Genomic DNA, 20,407 nt, shown 5'->3' on the forward strand with positions numbered 1-20,407 from the left:
TAAATTTAAATCTGAGATTGATAGCTTTTTGGCAACCAAAGGTATTAAGGGATATGGGCCAAAGGCAGGTATATGGAACTAGATCACAGATCAGCCATGATCTTATCAAATGGCGGAGCAGGCACGAGGGGCTGAATGGCCTACTCCTGTTCCTATGTTCGTATTAAATGAAACTGGGCAACCCACACTAACGTGGTGATCTCTTCACTGCCTGACTACTGTCTCCCCCACTGGTCCGCCTTCTGGAGTCATACAGCACAGAAGGAGACCATTCGGCCCATCATGCCCGTGCCGGCTCTTTGAAAGAACTATCCAATTAGCCCCACACCCCGCTCTTTCCCCGTAGCCCTGCAAATTTTTCTTTTTCAAGTATAATCTGCTTCCACAGATTTTTCCTTTTCTTCTTCTCTTGCTTTGAAGTCTGACCTTTCACTTTTCCAGCTTGAGCATTGGATACATGCCTCTTACTACCCGTCATTCGAGCAACTACTTCTACAGTGCAGTGCTCACTGATACCACATTGACCAATTACGGCATCATCATCTAAGGGAGTGCCAGCCAAAAGGATCACTCAGTCAAGTATTTATCCAATTCCCTTTTGAGAGTTAATATTGAATCTGTGTCCTCCACCCTTTCAGGCAGTGCATTCCAGATCATAACAACTCGCTGCGTAAAAACATTTCTTCTCATCTTCCCTCTGGTTCTTTTGCCAATTATCTTAAATCGGTGTCCTCTAGTTACCGACCCTCGTGCCAGTGGGAACAGTTTTGCCTTTTTTACTCTATCAAAACTACTCAAAACATTTTACACACCACCATTAAATCTCCCCTTAACTTTCTCTGCTCCAAGGAGAACAATCCCAGCTTCTCTAGTCTCTCCCCATAACTGAAGTTTCTCATCCTTGGTATAATTCTGGGAAATCTCCTCTACATCCTCTCCAAGGCAATTTGTGAGTGGTGGCATGGGAGATCTATTAGTTGTTTGTCATTATTTTCTGCAGTACGGTGGCTGAGATTGGGGGACCAGGGAGGTGTTTCAAATCATAGTCCTATTCCGTGAGTCAGTGTCTTGGTGCTCGAATCCTTTTGAAATGTAATTTTTAAAATTAAATTCCACTCTATTTTATGTCCTTAAATCTGCCCTGGTCTCAAAATGTGAGCTGAAAAGCAGCACATACACTTTAGGAAATGTTCTCAACCTGTGAAAGAGTTGACCTTGCAGTCATGGCATCGAGCTGTTAGGTTTTAGAATTTCCCAGACTGTTGGCTAGATGGGTGAACTCTGACTCTTCCTCACCCATAATTCCTTTTCATGTAGGGGGTGGGTGTGGGGAGTGGGAAATGAACCTGCTACCCACATATATTAACGTTGGGAGAGATTTTAGCAGTGAAATTGTTATGATACATGCCTTTTTTAGGAACATGAGAATTGATGGATGATAAAAGACCAAGGTCTCTCTAGTTCCACCAACCTGGTAGTCGCAGGATATAACGGTAATGGAGTTGTTGATTAATCATAGCAATCAATCTCCGTTAATTAGTCTACAACAGACCCAGACATGAGGTGAGGAAAATCCCAGCAGTGGAGAGTTTTATTTTTGTACAATGTAAAAAAAAACACATGCGATAACGATTAGTTTTATTGTAATCATTGATATTTTTAGTATTTCCGTTTGATTGTTGGATTCATATATGCATTGTGTTGGGGCTTTTCTTCCCCTTTCTTTTTCTTAACCAGCTTCTAATGAGTCATGCACCACGTCCCCTACTCGTTTTGTGTATGTGGGGGAGGAAATGTTGCAAATCGCCCACTTAATTAAAAAAAAATTGTGTAAACTAAAACAGGAAACAGGAAGCAACAAAAATAGGCTTTACAGACACTTTTACTTCAAACAGAGCAAAGATAATGTTCTCAGGGGGTGATTGAAAAGATTCAATGTTAATCGTAAGCCATCCTCAACACATTGGAAATTCTGGCAGGATCCATTGTAGGATAAGTCAGGTTGTGAGAAAAAGGTGCATTAAAAAGGACTCAGATCTTTGGTGGAATGTTTAGACTTTCACCCATTTTGACTGGACGGAAACTTATTTTGTCATCTTTCAGTGTGCTTCACGAGGAAGGAGGCCATATGTGGGCCCCCTAACTGATTGGGCCTTCATATATAAAGAGAAGAGGAAACTCCCAAGCACAGTGACACAGCAGTTGTACGTACGAGGGTCAGAAGATCAGTGAATTGATCTATGCTGAATTTTTTTAAAACTGCTGAATTCAAAGTTTTTCTCGACACTGGTTTTTGGACTGATCATGGAACCTGATAACCGATATCCACAAGTTTACACCGTGGGTGGCATTCCAAACCTTACTCATTATCCAAATGCTCCCATGTACCCGGTGATGGTGCCAACATTGAAGAAAAGAAGGAGGGACTGGCAGAAAGTGTGCACTGTTGTGATTCTGATCCTGACATTTATAGCGTTGGCAAGCCTGGCACTGGGCGTAGTCTGCTTGCTTAAACTCCAAAATCAGTTGGACAAAATAAAACAGGTATGTCCTTTCTTCTTTAGACTGAAAGATAAAGTTTTCAATCATTTGAAAATAGAATTTGAAATCAATTTTTTTTTCTTATTTTGATTAGGGTCAAGAAGATGAAGGTCAACAAGCAAAGCTTACTGGTGAGTATACAAACGGTTTAATTTTCATGTGAATACAGAATATTTCATATCCAAGTGCTATTATGTTCAAGTCCAGCAATGTAAATTGGGCTATTGGGGCCCAGAAGGATTCCATCATACTTTTTAAAAAAATGCTTGAGAATGAAACAGCACACTTCAAGATTCAAAAAGGGAAAGATAATGTTAAGTTATTATACACAAACTGGCATAAAATATAGAGTAACAATGAGTAGAGGCAATATAGCGATGTGGGGCAGCCAAGAACTAAACACAATCAATTTGACACATTTCAGAATGAACTGTAGTGTGAAAAGCGCCTGTTTTAAATCTGTTTTTTTATTGTACCCGATGTTCGAGTGAAACTCACTTTGAAATCAGCCATCGATTGAATCAGTCTAAACGACTAAGCAAAATAGGCCCGTTTATATCTATAATCAAACTTTAACTTGTTTATGTGCGATAGGCTGTACTGTTATTTATCTGTATCTAATTCTTACATGTTTCTAATAGGACCTGTGGAAATCACAAAGCCGCCCAAGATTGCTGCACATCTCACAGGTCAGTGATTACCATGGGGAGGCAGGTGGGGGGGGGGAGGGGAGTGAGGGGAATACAAGGAACAAATGGAAATGATAAAAGGAGAATAAGTGTAAAATATAGAAGGGAACTCCAAATGAACGAACAAGGATTAAAGAAAAGGGGAAGAGGTAAAAATGTATCAGCTTGGTTCAATTGGTAGTACACCTGTCTCTGGGTTGGAATATTGTGGGAGCTGGCCAGGGTTTAAGCTCATTGTCTAGGCTGAGACTCTAGAACAGCTCTACGGCAGTACTGAGGGAATGCTGCATCGTGGAAGGTGCCGTCTTTCAGATGAGACATTAAACTATGGTTCTGAACACCTGTTCTGGTGGCTTAAGTGATTTTAAAGATGTCATGTTGACATTTGAAGAAAACCAGAGAATTCTTCTGGGGTCTGGGTCAACATTCCTTGATTGGCCAACACCACTAAAAAAGAAACAGATTGATCATTGATCTCATAGTTGCTTGTGGGACATTGGTAATGCAAAATGGCTGCCATGTTTGCCTACATAACAACAGACACTGCACTTCAAAAAAATGACTTACTTGTGTACAGCATCTGGGGCATTATGACATTACAGATGCTGTATAAGTGCAAGAATAACGTTATTAAAAACAGACAGAGGGGAAAAAAAGTAGTTAATAAAACATGAAAAATAAAATTTATAAAGATGAAAGAAGATGACAAAAGTTTTGTCATTTTAAGATGGTAGGCCTGGAAATGGGAAGAATTTTTTTTACAGTGACTACTTTTAATTATGAAATAGATTTTTAAAGCTATTCAAGCATCCATACGTCACATAATCAGCAAACCAATTTGTGCTAATTTGTACTGACTTTTAGTGTTTTATTTACAACGACTGTATTGCAGGAATGAACTTCATGAGGAATTCCAGGACACTCGTGTGGGAAGCTATCAAGGGCCATGCCTTCACCAAGGGAGTACATTACAAAGACAAAGGGTTGATCATTGACGAAGCTGGGCATTTCTTTATTTACTCCAAAGTCTTTTTCCGAGGTCAGGAGTGCAAATCGGACATGTTGCTGGAACAGACTGTGTTCAAGCGAACTGATCGCTATCCTAAAGATCTTACTCTAATGGTAACCAGGAGCAACACCTACTGTGCTGTGAATAGTAGAGAATGGTCCAAAAGTAGCTTTCAAGCAGGAATATTTAAGTTATTCAAAGGAGAACACATATATGTCAATGTGTCAAATCCAGACCTAGTTAACTTTGATGAGTCTAACACTTTTTTTGGACTACATAAGCTTTAGCTCGAACTGAAAATTTTTTTAATGCATTTTTTTCTCCGTCTATGGTTCATAGACATTTGGCCTGAGTAAGCTCGTAATTTATTTTCTACATAAGATAAGCACTAGGTAAAGAATAGTTAAAGCACATGTATCTTACGTAGTCAAGCATGTCGTGGAATCCTATTGAAAGGGATAGGAGAGAGGGTGAGAATGATCTTTATGAATAAGATTTACAAATATAACAGTTATATGACAGTATTGATGCGTAATAAACTAATTGGAACTTGATAATGGTTTCATCATATCCAGAATTTGCTTACATTGGGTTTGGGTATGACTGGATTTACCTGTGTGTACGAAAATGTAAGATGTTAGAGATTTAGCCTCAGGATCATATAACTGTATATAGATTGTATGTGGTTTCTGTGAATAATCAGTATGTGATTGTTATTTGTGAACAAGGCAGTCTGTGACAATGAAAGTAGGTCCTAATGGACAGTTAATTCGACCTCTTACATAAACATGTACAATTATGATGATACATTGCACAGTTTAACTTTATTGGTAACTAGTTTAAGAATGAAAGCAAGGCTTTGTGCAATAATGCTAATATATGTACTGTGTAAATATAGATATAGAATGTAACGTAAAAGTTGACCTTTGTGGTTTGGAGCAATGTGTGTGATCAAGCTCAAATCCAAACTGTGTGGTAAAAATGTGAAATGGTTGCAGGGCAGCAAGGGTCCAGCCTGCATCCTCCTGTCGCAGGTTAACCCAGAAGGAGAGTCAGTCTGAGAGCAGCAATGTCTCTTCAGCAAAACTCCTTACACGAGGACCTGGATTAAATAGCCTGGGATAAATAAGCCTGGTACGTGGCATTTGACTTGGATGTCTGGTGCATCGAGATGGCTAGCGCATCACAAACTGTCCTTGGTAGGTCTTACCGCCATGTTGAAGGCATGTGCCTGTCATGTACCTGTTGAGGAAAATCTGAGGCTTGGGATGACAGTTGCTGGAAGCTGTTACCTGGAGAGCAGATATTATTTTCATATATCAGGGTGTGGTGCCTACCTAGATTGGGCTGCAGTCAGGCTGTTGCTGCACCTTTCATTGGTGGAACTGTTGTTTGATGGGTTATGGCGTATATCCGTACTGTAGACAGTGGCTGTGCACTTACGCATTTTATGGTGAGTTGTGCTGTTCACCTTGTCACTGGGGCAAATTCCTAGTACCTCCTGTCTGCTTAGTGAAGGCTCAAACCCATGCTAGCTAGTGGTCTAATGACTATCTTCCTTGGGAGTGGTAAGGGGGTCTTTTTTTTTGGTGGGGGGGTTCAAAATGGCTCCAAGATTATATGCCTAATGATGGAAGATTGGAACTGAGCCAATCCATTGTGGCAGAGTCGATCATCCTAGACCTGAGCCAGGCAGGTCTGCAGTACTCCAGCACTATTGACCAACCAATTCATTAATAGGACCTGGAGGGTTAGACTTGCCAGTGTGGGTTCAGGTCCCTTCCACTCAACTCCATGTACCTATCCAAGCCAATACCCTACTTGGTAGTGTGATCCAAATTAGACAACCATAGAAATGCTTATTAATGCTCTGGGCTGATGGTTTAGCAGATTGAACTTCAACTCTGCTCTGAGGTCCTGAACCCTATGCTCTTGCCAAACTGCATCTAAATTTTCTAAGTTTGGATAAGTGTGTCCTTATTGGGGGAGAATGTTTACTCCACATTGGGCAAACGGGAAAATGATTTACTCAGTGGTTTGGTTTGAAGGCTGTTAATCACGGTGATGGGTTCCCATGTGTGTCAGACACTTGTCTGACCAAAACCTTATAAATCTTAAGTTAATGTTTATACTTGGCAGTTTGTACACATTATTATTGAATAAATAATGCTTATTTAAAAAAAATCTTTGCATATGTGTGAATGAATGTTACCATGAAAGACGGGTGAAGGACACTGGTACTTGTGGGGTGCACATTATCAATGGGTCCCCTGAATAAACACAGTTCACATGTACAGGGTCTTCTGAAGGACGACTGTATATCTGAGTTTGAGCTCTCAATTCTCATAGCACTTTCCATTTTTATGGTAATATCAGTAATGTAGGAAAGGATGGACCTGAATAGATTTGATTGTTTTCACAGTCTAGTTCTGATAATAAGCCTTAACGTCCACTAAGGTTTCCTGCAACTGAGTCCTAGGGGATTGTCTCAAAAAAGTTCTCTCAATAACCTAAAATCATTAGTTTTACTTTGGTTGCTTCAGATTTCCTGGGCTTGTGGGGGGGTTGGTGTTAGTCATAACAAAAATATTCATTCTAACTATTCTGACTTGAGAAACTATCGCAAACTAAATGAAAGTCTTCTTTCTGCTCTCTGTTGCTACGCAGTTTTGGGGGCTTAGATCAGCAGTGTGGCCCAGATTATTGATTCTGTATTACAGCAAACTAGCATTTGCACCACTTCCTGAGTTCCTGTCTCTCATCAGAGATGAAAAGAAGAAAGTACAGAAAGCTGAAAATCTGAAATAAAAATGGAAAATGCTAGAAATGTGCAGCAAGTCTATCAGCATTGGAGAGAGTTTTGGATGTGGCCCTTCATTGGAACTGTTTAGAAATGCACAAAAGGACAGTTTCATTTAAACCCTCTTCATTGGGGGCAGGACCTCTATCTCAGACTTCTACAGAAGGAATAGGGAAGGGTCAGGAATAAGGCAAGGATGGGTAAATTGAAGGATAAGTCAGTTCTCAGCACTCTTGGCTGCCTGTTCCAGTATTTTGGTGGATGTTAAAGATCCTTTAGCTCTATTTGTCAGAGAGCAGGAAGTTCTCCCAGTGTTGAGTCAATATTTCTCCCCCAGCCAAGAACAGAAACAACAGGCTAATTGGCCATTCATCTCATTGCTGTGTGTGGGATCTTGCTTTGCACAAAATGACTGCCAAATTTACCTAAATAGAAACATAGAAAACATAGAAAATAGGAGCAGGAGTTGGCCATTTGGCCCTTTGAGCCACTCCGCCATTCAATAAGATCATGGCTGATCCTCTATCTCAATACCATATTCCTGCTCTCTCCCCATACCCCTTGATAACTTTTGTGTCTAGAAATCTGTCTATCTCCTTCTTAAATATATTCAGTGACTTGGCCTCCACAGCCTTCTGTGGTAGAGAATTCCAGAGGTTCACCACCCTCTGAATGAAGAAATTTCTCCCCATCTCAGTCCTAAATGTCCTACCCCGTATCCTGAGACTGTGACCCCTTGTTCTGAACCCCCAGCCAGGGGAAACATCCTCCCTGTCTCCAGTCTGTCTAGCCCTGTCAGAATTTTATATGTTTCAATGAGATCCCCTCTCAGTGTTCTAAACTCTAGTGAATACAGGCCTAGTCGACCCAATCTCTCCTCATGCGACAGTCCTGCCATCCCAGGAATCAGTCTGGTGAACCTTCGCTGCACTCCCTCTATGGCAAGTATATCCTTTCTTAGGTAAGGAGACCAAAACTCAAACAATACTCCAGGTGTGGTCTCACCAAGGCCCTGTATAACTGCAGTAAGACATCCTTGCTCCTGTACTCAAATCCTCTTGCAATGAAGGCCAACATACCATTTGCCTTCCAAACTGCTTGCTGCACCTGCACATTTGCTTTCAGTGACTGGTGTACAAGGACACCCAGGTCCCTTTGTACATCAACATTCCCCAATCTATCACCATTTAAATAATACTCTGCCTTTCTGTTTTTCCTTCCGAAGTGGATAACTTCACATTTATCCACATTATACTGCATCTGCCATGTATTTGCCCACTCACTCAACTTGTCTAAATTGCCTTGAAGCCTCTTTGCATCCTCCTCACAACTCACGATCCCACCTAGTTTTGTGTCGTCAGCAAACTTGGAAATATTACATTTGGTTCCCTCATCCAAATCATTGATATATATTGTGAATAGCTGGGGCCCAAGCACTGATCCTCGCAGTACCCCACTAGACACCGCCTGCTACCCTGAAAAAGACCCATTTATTCTTACTCTCTGTTTCCTGTCTGTTAATCAATTTTCAATCCATGCCAGTATATTACCACCAATCCCATGTGCTTTAATTTTGCACACTAACCTCTTATGTGGGACTTTATCAAAGGCCTTCTGAAAATCCAAATAAACCACATCCACTGGTTCTCCCTTATTTATTTTACCAGTTACAGCCTCAAAAAACTCCAGTAGGTTTGTCAAATACAATTTCCCTTTCATAAATCTATGTTGACTTTGTCTAATCCTGTTGATATTTTTCTAAGTGTCCTGTTATCACATCCTTTATAATAGACTCCAGCATTTTCCCTACTACTGATGTTAGGCTAACCGGTCTGTAGTTCCCTGTTTTCTCTCTCCCTCCTTTTTTAAATAGTGGGGTTACATTTGCCACCCTCCGATCTGCAGGAACTGTTCCATAATCTATAGAATTTTGGAAGATGACAAGCATGCATCCACTATTTCCATGGCAACCTCTTTTAGTACTCTGGGATGCAGATTATTAGGCCATGGGGATTTATCGGCTTTCAGTCCCATTAATTTCTCCAGCACTTTTTTTTTACTAATACTAATTTCCTTTAATTCCTCCTTCTCATTAGTCCCTTGGTTCCCTAGCATTTCTGGGAAGTTATTTGTGTCCTCTTCCATGAAGACAGAACCAAAGTATTTGTTTAATTGCTCTGCCATTTCCCTGTTCCCCATTATAAATTCTCCCGTTTCTGACTGTAAGGGACCTACATTTGTCTTCACTAATCTTTTTCTTTTTACATACTTGTAGAAGTTTTGAGAGTCTGCTTTTATGTTCCTTGCAAGTTTACTCTCATACTCTATTTTTCCCCTCTTACTCAATCTCTTGGTCCTTTTTTGCTGAATTCTAAACTGCTCCCAATCCTCAGGCTTGCTACTTTTTCTGGCAACTTTATATGACTCCTCTTTGGATCTAATACTATCCTTAATTTCTTTTGTTAGCCATGGTTGGGCTGCTTTTCCTTTTGTGTTTTTGCACCAGGAAGGAATGTATAATTGTTGTAATTCATGCATTCTTTCCTTAAATGTTAGCCATTGCCTATCCATCGTCATGCCTTTTAATGAAGCTTCCCAATCTGTCATAGCCAACTCTATCCTCATACCTTCGCAATTTCCTTTGTTTAGATTTAGGACCCTAGTTTCAGATTGTACTACTTCACTTTCTATCTTAATGAAGAATTCTATCATGTTATGGTCACTCTTCCCGAAAGGGCCCCACACAACAAGATTTTTAATTCACCCCTTCTCATTGCACAATACCCAATCTAGGAAAGCCTGTTCCCTGGTTGACTCCTCAATGTACTGGTCTAAAAAAACATCTTGTACACACTCCAGTAATTCATCCTCCACATTATTATTGCTAATTTGGTTTGGCCAGTCTAATTGTAGATTAAAGTCACCCATGATTACTGTAGTACCCTTGTTACATGCATCTCTAATTTCCTGTTTGATGCCGTCCCCTACATTACCACTACTGTTTGGAGGCCTATAGACAATGCCCACCAATATTTTTTGCCCCTTGGTGCTTCTTAACTCCACTCAGACTGATTCTACATCTTGATTTTCTGAGCCAATATCCTTTCTCACTATTGCTCTGATTTCATCCTTTACTAACAACGCCATCCCACCTCCTTTTCCTTTTTGCCTGTCCTTCCTAAATATCGAATACCCTCGGATATTCAGCTCCCAGCCTTGGTCACCCTGCAGCCATGTCTCTGTAATTGCAATTATATTATATCCGTTTACATCTATTTGTGTTGTTAATTCATCTACCTTGTAACGAATGCTTCGTGCATTCAGATACGGTGCCTTTAGATTTGTCTTTTTAACATTTTTAGACATCTTAACATTTTTTTGTACTATGGCCCTATTTGTCTTATTACCATTTTTTCTTACCCGGATCCTATTTGTTAGTGCACTCTTTTGTTTGTACGTTATGACATAAAAGCAAGTCTTTCATTTTATTTCTTGGGCGGGTGGAAGAAATGCTGTTACTCCATTAAAAATGCATTTATTTGTTCCCCACATTTACTTGATTCAGTTCCCATTGCTGTCACATCTCAACTCTCAACTGGGACAACAGAATCTGAATATTCTACTTACTTACATGCCATAAATTGACTTACTTTCTCAAGGTATACATTTTCCACCAGCTCATAAAGGAAGATATTCAAACACAGAGAGCATTCACCATTTGTTGTGAGTTTTTTGTAGATCAGCAAATCAGGTCAAGGAAAGCTAAAGGCCAGATATGCATGTTAAAGGATGTGAGATGGTGCCAGCATATTGGAGAGACATCAGTAGGAATTGGGCTTGCACCACCATTCCTCAAAGGGCAAGTTTCTGATCTCCGTTGTAAAAGTCTGAGAGAGGGAAAGTAGGATGGCAAGTTTTCTCACTTCTTAGAGCTGCCATTAACAGAGGGTTGGGGGCAAGTGGTTTGCCCATCTGCATGGTTGTGGAATGGTGGGAATAACCTAAGAGGAAGGAGATCAAATAAGATCAATTAAAAACAGGGAGGGAGAATGAAAGCAAGACAGAAAAATGAGATGCTTTCATATTTTACAGCATCTATCAGATTATCCAACTGTATAATGAACGGTCATTGGATGCTAAAAAGAGTTGCTGTATATTTTTAGTTGTCAACGAGGGAGGAATAAAGGTCAGCGGTTGCATTGCACTGGCAGTAGTACATCCTTTTGCATTATTGTAAACCTTATAGGCCGTGGACTGATTCTTAGAACTGACTCATAATGCTAGCCATCAGGTAGCATTTGCCCTTAGCAGCAAGATAGTTCCTGTAACCAACGTTTCCTGCAAATGGTTTTCAAACACAATTCACATTCTAGTGTTTCTGGCTCATTTGGGCCTGTGGAGGATTACAATATCTAATGCTAAGAGATGGTATCGATGTATGATGATACAAAATGGGTTTAATACTGGGGAAAAGAAACCCTGCACTGTACTGTTTTAATGAATATTTTAAACATTTTTAAAATCAGCCCTGCAAAATTCAGCCACAATTTACTTGTGAATCCATAATAACCAAATCACAATTATTCAATTGTTTTCCCCTTTCCCATTTTGTATAATATATGTTTTTCCCTCGAGTTCTTCTCTCTTGTTCTCTCGTAAAGCAGGGCAGGTGCTGAGGTCCTGCCTACACTTCACAGCCTAAATCAGTCCAGATGGCTGCTAGGAGAAAGGGAAGAGGAGCTTGGAGTGACTGTCTCAGAGCTGCTTCCCTCCCTTTCGGGGAAACACTTCCCTCACTGGACATGATGCTGAGAATGAGAGCCCACCATAAGAGAAATTATGGAGCCAAACACAACTGAAACTTTGTTTTTAAAGAAATTCCTAGAATCTTGAGAGAATTACCAGAAATACTCTGGAAACATCTGTTTCGAGATGTATTTATGACTGTTTTGTGGTCTTTATAGACTAAGACGTTTGGACAAATGAAGAAAAATCTTGGCAAGTCTGTCCAAAGAACTCTTTGTAAACCACACAAACAGAAAATAGTAAGGAGCATCTTATTGTACTTTACAAGGTTTCTCTAAATAAATGCAAGTCTTTCAAGTCGTTCTATTGGAGAGGGAGCGTTCAGGTGCTTTAGTGGTGCAGTGTTGGCCTATAATCAGCATGTCATGGAGAGGTGAAATGTAGCTCCCAACTATGATTCCATGAATTTCCCATCTCATCTGCTACCTAATGGGAAGAAGACAGAAACTCAAATCAGATGCTTGTGATACCTGATAACAACTCATGTATGAACAAAAGCTAAAAGATAAAACACGAAGCATTTTTCACCTTATCCACCGTAATAACCAGGATGGATGTTTCATCGTCATGCAGTTGGTTCCGTACCTATTCATGAGCATTTTAAAACAAACTCCAGCTAAATATATCAAAGTGACACCAATGGTTTTGTTGGTATATGCGTTTTTTTCCTCAGTCTAGAACTGAGCCAGAAAGGTCCTAGATTTGATCTTTGGTCTGTGCAGAATTTTTTTTTTATATTCGTTCATGAGATGTGGGCATCGCTGGCGAGGCCAGTATTTATTGCCCATCCCTAATTGCCCTTGAGAAGGTGGTGGTGAGCCGCCTTCTTGAACCGCTCCAGTCCGTGTGGTGAAGGTTCTCCCACAGTGCTGTTAGGAAGGGAGTTCCAGGATTTTGACCCAGCGACGATGAAGGAACGGCGATATATTTCCAAGTCGGGATGGTGTATGACTTGGAGGGGAACGTGCAGGTGGTGTTGTTCCCATGTGCCTACTGCTCTTGTCCTTCTAGGGGGTAGAGGTCGTGGGTTTGGGAGGTGCTGTCGAAGAAGCCTTGGCGAGTTGCTGCAGTGCATCCTGTGGATGGTAGACACTGCAGCCACAGTGCGCTGGTGGTGAAGGGAGTGAACGTTTAGGGTGGCGGATAGGGTGCCAATCAAGCGGGCTGCTTTGTCCTGGATTGTGTCGAGCTTCTTGAGTGTTGTTGGAGCTGCACTCATCCAGGCAAGTGGAGAGTATTCCATCACACTCCTGACTTGTGCCTTGTAGATGGTGGAAAGGCTTTGGGGAGTCAGGAGGTGAGTCACTCGCCACAGAATACCCAGCCTCTGACCTGCTCTTGTAGCCACAGTATTTATATGGCTGGTCCAGTTAAGTTTCTGGTCAATGGTCACCCCCAGGATGTTGATGGCGGGGGATTCGGCGATGGTAATGCCATTGAATGTCAAGGGGAGGTGGTTAGACTCTCTCTTGTTGGAGATGGTCATTTCCTGGCACTTGTCTGGCGTGAATGTTACTTGCCACTTATCAGCCCAAGCCTGGATGTTGTCCAGGTCATGCTGCATATGGGCACGGACTGCTTCATTATCTGAGGGGTTGTGAATGGAACTGAATCAGTTGGTCTCAGGCTGGGGGGTGGGGGGGGGGGTAGAATCAGTCAAGGTTCCTTCTCCTATTTGCTGTCCATTGCCCTGCCCACCCCCCGATGGAACATTCATGTGTGTGCGGGGTAGGCAAAGACAAGGTCCAGCTCAGTCGAGGAGTGAATTTCCTGAGGTCCTCTTCCACCATTGGAGGTGTGGTGGGGCAGGGCCTCTGACCACCCCATGGTTTTGCCCCTTGAACCCAGCTCATTTTCCGGGCTGATAACTGAGATAACGAGCAGAGGTTTCGATAAAGTAAATCAGAGGGAAAAAAAAACAATTTCCATTGGTCAGTGAGTCAGTAACTAAAGAGCATAAATTTTAAAATTATCACCGAAGGAATGAAAGGAGAGGGTTAGGAGAATTTTTGTTTATGCAGAGGGCTGTTGGGACATGGAATGACCTAGCAGAAATAGTGACGGAAGCAGAGTCCATAATAATTTTTAAGGGGGAAATGAATAAGTATTCAAAAAAAATGTTAAATGCTCCAGGGAGAAGGTAGGGGAATGGGACTAGATGGATAGCTCCTTCAGAGAGGGCACTGGTGCAATGGGCTGAATTCTCTTCTTCTATGTTGTAAAATACTATGAAAATTTCCATGTGTAAACTCAGCATACTCTCCTGACAGATTACAAGTTTTGTTTGTTACAACAGTACTGTTTTTGATATGTTTTATGCCTTACATAATTGCAGTCTGCAAATGGAAACTTTTTTTTGTAATCCTCTATCATCTTAGATAGTGGCATTGCAACTGCCAACAGTTTAACAGCTGCCCAGCAGGATGGTAGTGCCCGTTTGATGTACCTTCAGCAGGATCTACATTGGAGTAGGCAACAAAGAGAATAGATACAGCATAATGGACCAGTGTAGAATTGCATCAGAAATTGAAGTATCTCTCAGCACCTTCTGCCCCACAAGAAATCTATTAAAACCTTTTTTTCTGGTTGTTTCCAGCACATGTGGGTAGGGGTCTGTACAATTGAAGCATAACTTCCTCATGACTGTATTTCAACCCCTTGATATAAAGGCCAACATTCCATTAGCCTTTTTGATTACTTTTTCTACTTGTGCACATGCTTTTACTGTATTCTGGACATGGACACCCAAACCCTTTGCTTGTGCACAATTCCTAGTCTCTCCCCACTAAGAAAATATTCTGATTTGTTTTTCTAAGATCCAAAGTGGATGACTTCACACTTCTCCACATTGAACTCCAGCTGCCCACTCACTTAGTCTATCGATGTCCCTTTGTAACTTGCTACTCCTATCTGCACAACTTACTGTGCCTACTAACTTAGTGACAACTGCAAACTTGGATACACAACTCTCTATTCCATCATTCAAGTCATTAATACATATAGCGAAAAGCTGAGGCCCCAGTACAGATTCCTGTGGAACACGACTCATTCACAACATGCCAATCTGACTATGTTCCCTTTATTCCTACTCTCTGTGTCCTACTTCCTAACCGATTACCAACCCATGTCACAAGGTTATCTCTAGTTACGCTTTCACTTTTGACAATCTCTTGTGCGGAACCTTATCAAATGCATTCTGAAAGTCCACATAGACAACATTCAGAGACACTTCCCTATTCCCAGCCTTACTTGATACAAATGTTTTAAGTATTTGTCAGCTGTATCCAAAGATTGAGGAAGGAGCCAATCCACATTCACACAAACTCAGTGATTTGCTCACTTATTTGTACGACTTTTGATTGTGGCTGACGGTTATTCAAATCTAGGGAAGCCCTGACAACTGTTTCTTTAATGAACTGTTTATTTAATGAACTGAAACTATTCAATAAGTTGTGTTGAGTTGGGTCACGTTAGTTGGAACCTTCAGAAAGATACGTTAGATCAGTTTAGCTTTTGCAGTTAGAAAGGCTATAAGAAGAAAACAATTCCGGGGATACAAGTGCTAACTACCACAATAACTGCTAAGCATATAGGATGCAACCATTTATTGTTTTTGTTTGAGGAGCTGATTAGTGAATGTACTGTAAATATATATAGTATATTATATTGTTATATTTTCATTTGTTCATCTTTTGTTTAATAAATTTGCTTGATAGTTAAAGTCTGAAAAGGGATCGCATATTGTGATGCACTCCCTCTATTCAAAGATGTGAGGAAGGTGCTATTTCAGGCATAGGTTAGAACCAGTAGCTAAAGCAAAGGTTCTCTGTTCGTTTTCTTGGACTTGCGGTCAGCAACTTACCAAGATACTGGGGCCAGTAAAAATAGCCTGGAGGCGGTAAGGAGCCAAGAGACAACCATGAAATAAATCAAAAATACAGAAGCCAAAGTATCTGGGACAAGAAGGGGAGCCCAGACCCAAAAACCTTTATAAACCACTGGTTCGGCCACAACTGGAGCATTGTGTCCAGTTCTGGGCATCGCACTTTAGGAAAGATGTGAAGGCCTTAGAGGGGGTGCAGAAGAGATTTACTAGAATGATTCCAGGGATGAGGGACTTTAGTTACATGGATAGACTGGAGAAGCTGTGGTTGATCTCCTTGGAACAGTGAAGGTTGAGAGGAGATTTGATAGAGGTATTCAAAATCATGAAGGGCCTAGACAGAGTAGATAGAGAAACTGTTCCCATTGCGGAAGGGTCAAAAACCAGAGGACATAGATTTAAGGTAATTGGCAAAAGAACCAAAGGTGACATGAGGAAAATCTTTTTTACACAACGAGTGGTTAGGATCTGGAATGCACTGCCCGAGGGGGTGGTGGAGGCAGATTCAATCATGGCCTTCAAAAGGGAACTGGATAAGTACTTGAAAGGAAAAAAATTGCAGGGCTACGGGAATAGGGCGGGGGAGTGGGACTAGCTGGATTGCTCTTGCATAGAGCCGGCACGAACTTGATGGGCTGAATGGCCTCCTTCCGTGCTGTAACCTTTCTATGATTCTATGATAAAACGTAACAGTCTTCTTCTGCAATTTATTTTGTGTTGCTTCCTGTTTGGGAAAGAGCCAACCATTGGTGGTAACACTATCTTGTTTTAATAAATGCATTTTGCTGCTTTAAAAATGTATTTACTTATTTTTTTAATGGAAGAGTATAATAGGCAATTATATCAAGGGATTTCCTGAACAGAGCTGTGATGTTGAAAGGCAAGGTAGCCAGCTCTAGTCATAAGACCATATAAGATAAAAAGCCAATTACTACAGATGCTGGAAATAAGAAGCAAATGTTGGAAACACGCAACATGTCAGTCAGCATCTGTGGAGAGAAAAGACAAGTTTACATCTCAGGTATGGACTGTTTTATTATTTATAGCTATAGTTCCGGATGAGGGTCCTTACCTGAAACCTAAATGTGTCTGTTCTTGCAAATAACACACTTGCAACTTTCAAGCAGACACAAGCTCTCTGCCTCCCTGATAATTTCAGCTCTATCTACAATGACAAGCAGACTGGAGCTGTCCCTCCAACCAAGGGTACAAACATTGTCAGAATTCTTTGTGAAGAGCATTGACTATACTGCAGTCTAGGATGCAAACACCCAGCAAGTTATTCATTAAGTGTACATTTTCGGCTGGTTGGTGAATTTTGCTTCTGATTCGTGAATATCCAGATGTCTTTTTGCATTGGGTATTCAAATTAGAGTAAAGTACAGACTCACACAGTGGACTTACATGTTGGAGAGCTGGGTTGAACCATAGCTGGTCGAATGCATTTCCTTATCACAAGATCTGATCAGGTGTTAAGTGGCCTTCCTGTGCCCCTCAGTACTAATTGTGAAGCAATGAAAACATGCACCTCTTGGCAACTTCAAAGGGTTTCATATGACTTATTTCACAGCAAATTGTTTCATTGTAAAGCGAACCTTGCAATAACTTTCCCTCAGCTGCTCTCATCATATAGTCACAAAGCTTGCATTTTGCACTATCACACAATTAACCCTGCTTACTGGAGCTCTTGGCTTTGAAGAACTCAGTAAGTGCGGGGGCCCATTTTCGGGCACGGGTAGCGTGATCCACTATTACCCCCTGCCTGATGGCCTCTATGCAGGCAGTATGTGAATATTGAGCTGCCTGCTACTTACCACGATAGCTCTGTGCAGCCTTTCAGCAGCGCGGGTAGCGCTGGAGAATGAGGAAGTCGGAAATGGGGCGTGCTCAGCGCACGTCATCAGCAGCCTGCACCTCTTAATGGTGCAGATGCACATTTTAAATGGGACATGCACAGTCCACTAGGAGGAGGGAAAGATGGCCTCAAGGATGGCAGGACTAGCGCGAGAGAGGGCCCCACTCGGATGATGCACTGAAGGCCCTGGTGGAAGGGGTGGACGAAAGGAAGGCCAACAGGTGGCATAGGGTGGCAGGAGACCCTCCAGACTGCAGCTCCGCAGGCATTGGCAGACTGTGGCGCAGGAAGTGAACGCCAGGAGCATGGTACCACACATGTGGGTGCAGTGCCGAAAGAAGTTCAACGATTTGACACGAGTGGTCAAGGTAAGTGAATGCAAGTGTCAAGTGGCACCACTGGTCCACGCATCACACTCCCTGTCACCCACCCCACCAACTAACACTGCCCATCCACACGCAATGCTGCACTTGGCATCTCACCCGCACATAGTACCACACTTGCAGGCTGCACAACCACCACTCACACATGCTGCCAGCTATTCCACCACGACAGGTACATCACCCACACACCTTGCAGGATACTCACTCACACACTGTCCTCTGTCTTGCAGGAGGAGGTGGCGTATAACAGCCAGCCAGCCGGAGAGACCTGAGGGTGGATGGGGACACTTACACGTCCTCACCCCTAGAGGAGACCGTGCTTCGGATCATTGGGCGGGCCGTCGCTGCAGTCGTGACTACATGCCACGCTGGAGGTCCTGATGAAGGGGGTCTCTGCATATCTAATACTCCTTCTCCTTTCCCACATCTCCCTCCTCCCATAATCTTTTCTGACTCACATGCTGCAGATGCTGTCGGCACGCACGTCTTACTTGCTCCTCTCCCCGCTCCACAACTCAACCTGTTTCCCTTTGTCATTGCAGATACCCAACAACACATGGTGGCACCGTCCGAGGAGGAGGAAGAGGGGCAGGAGATCACTGAAGCTTCACCGTCACTCGATCTGACACTCGCATCTACCAGCTTAGAGACTGACATTGTGCGTCGTTCAGAGGCTAGGTTAGAGGAGGGATTTGGACGTGATGAGACACCGAGCACAAGTGCGCAGGAGCCGGGGCGGAGGGAATGGATACCACAGGTGCCAGCTCGCCAGAGGGCGCTCACTAGTTCTGCTGGAGTGGAGTCAGATGAGGACTTCGATAGGCCAGGCTACAGAAGACGGCTGATGGGCGTACACAAACAAATGCTTCGGGCACTGGAAAGCCTGTCAGAAAGCCTGCGTACAATGACAAGGGGCATGGAGGAGTCCAGCTCCAACTTGGCACAAGGCTTTATGCAGAGCTTGGAGCCCATCCTTTCCAACATGGAACAGGTGGTCACCTCCATCAGCACTCCTGTGGAACCCACCATGATGCAGTGTCAGATGGCCAATGTCGCGGCTTCCATTGCAGCACAAACCAATGTCATGAAAGGTCTGCAAACTACGGTTGCTGTTCAGGCTGCTGCAATGGAAGCTCAGACTGCTGCAATGGAAGCTCAGGCTGCTGCTATCGTGGCTCTGGGAACCACTGTGGAACGGGGCTTCCAGGGCGTCACAGCACTCCAGCAATCCGTTCTCCAGCTGATCACCAGGATTGCTGAGGTGCCACCCCTCCGCCAGTGCCCTTGTTGTTGCCTATCGGTCAACCAGGCCAGACTGCTGCAGCCCATGCCGAGATGGTGCAGTCTGAAGCCGGGCCCTCCCGGCCCAGAGCTGCTTGAGGTCGTCCTCCAAGGCCATCTGCACCCTCCTCCGTTGAAGTCCAGCAGCCTTCCACCACCCATGCTCCAGCCACTGGGGAAGCGCCTCGTAGGAGCACCAGGATAGGTAAAGGCACACGAACAACAGGCACTAAGGGAATGCACAAGGATGAATAGTTCTGTTCTGTTTCCATAATTTTATTTATTCATTGATAAATGTGACGAGCTGAGGGGAAACCAATGTGTAATCAGATGGAAGACGATCTGATTGTCTTGTGGGAGCAGAAGAGTGGGGAGTGTAGGACTGTTGGTGAGTCGGGAGATGTAGTTAACATTATTGAGAGCGGGCACGGATCAGGCGAGCACGCACAGCCCTTGCAGATAAGGCGGGTGGTCCCTGTTGCACCCTTGCATCTTCCTCCACTTCCTCTTCTGGCTCCTCCCCCTCCTCCTCCTCAGCCTCTTCCTCCTCAGCCTCCTCCTCCTCCACCTCTGGCTCAGGGACTTCTCCGATCATTGGTGGCGAAGACTGGTCCCTCATGATGGCGAGGTTGTGCAGCATGCAGCAGACCACCATGAATCTGCCCACCCGCTCAGCGGACTACTGCAGGGCTCCTTCAAACTGGTCTAGGCAGCGGAAACATTGTTTGAGAAGGCCTATGTTATGCTCCATGACCTTGTGTGTGGCAGCATGGCTCTCATTATAGGCCTGCTGTGCACGTGTGCATGGGTTCCTGACCGGAGTCATGAGCCACGGCATGAGGGGATAGCCCTTGTCACCCAGTAGCCAGCCTTTGACTTGCCGAGCCGGGTGAAAGATAGCTGGTACGCTGGACTGCCACATGACGAGGCCATCGTGACTGTTTCCAGTGTAGCGGGCATCGACCTCCATGATCTGATGCATGTGGTTGCACACCAGCTGCATGTTGAGGGAGTGGAAGCCCTTTCGGTTGACGAAGATGGCCGAGTTGATATGCAGGGCACGCAGGGCAATGTGTGTGGGGTCAATGGCACCCTGCACCATGGGGAAGCCAGCAATGCGAGTGAACCCCTGTGCTCGCTCGTTCTGTTTGTCTCTGTCA

General features: G+C 43.2%; 1 protein-coding gene across 1 annotated transcript; it reads left to right on the forward strand.

Moving 5' to 3' along the window:
• The first annotated feature begins 1,896 nt into the window (after positions 1 to 1,896).
• LOC137325061 (tumor necrosis factor ligand superfamily member 6-like) lies at positions 1,897 to 6,407 on the forward strand. Its single transcript, XM_067989757.1, has 4 exons — positions 1,897 to 2,544; positions 2,636 to 2,672; positions 3,183 to 3,230; positions 4,123 to 6,407. The coding sequence occupies exons 1-4, from the start codon at positions 2,305 to 2,307 to the stop codon at positions 4,524 to 4,526; spliced, it is 729 nt and encodes a 242-aa protein (XP_067845858.1). The 5' UTR covers positions 1,897 to 2,304; the 3' UTR covers positions 4,527 to 6,407.
• The last annotated feature ends 14,000 nt before the right edge of the window (positions 6,408 to 20,407 follow it).

Source organism: Heptranchias perlo, chromosome 9 (genome assembly GCF_035084215.1).
Source record: "Heptranchias perlo isolate sHepPer1 chromosome 9, sHepPer1.hap1, whole genome shotgun sequence".
Classification (NCBI taxonomy): Eukaryota; Metazoa; Chordata; class Chondrichthyes; order Hexanchiformes; family Hexanchidae; genus Heptranchias; species Heptranchias perlo.

Coding starts and splice junctions, on each gene's coding strand:
- LOC137325061 (XM_067989757.1), top strand. CDS start 2,305: ATGGAACCTGATAACCGATATCCACAAGTTTACACCGTGGGTGGCATT. Junction 2,673..3,182: donor TCAACAAGCAAAGCTTACTG/GTGAGTATACAA, acceptor TGTTTCTAATAG/GACCTGTGGAAATCACAAAG. Junction 3,231..4,122: donor GATTGCTGCACATCTCACAG/GTCAGTGATTAC, acceptor ACTGTATTGCAG/GAATGAACTTCATGAGGAAT.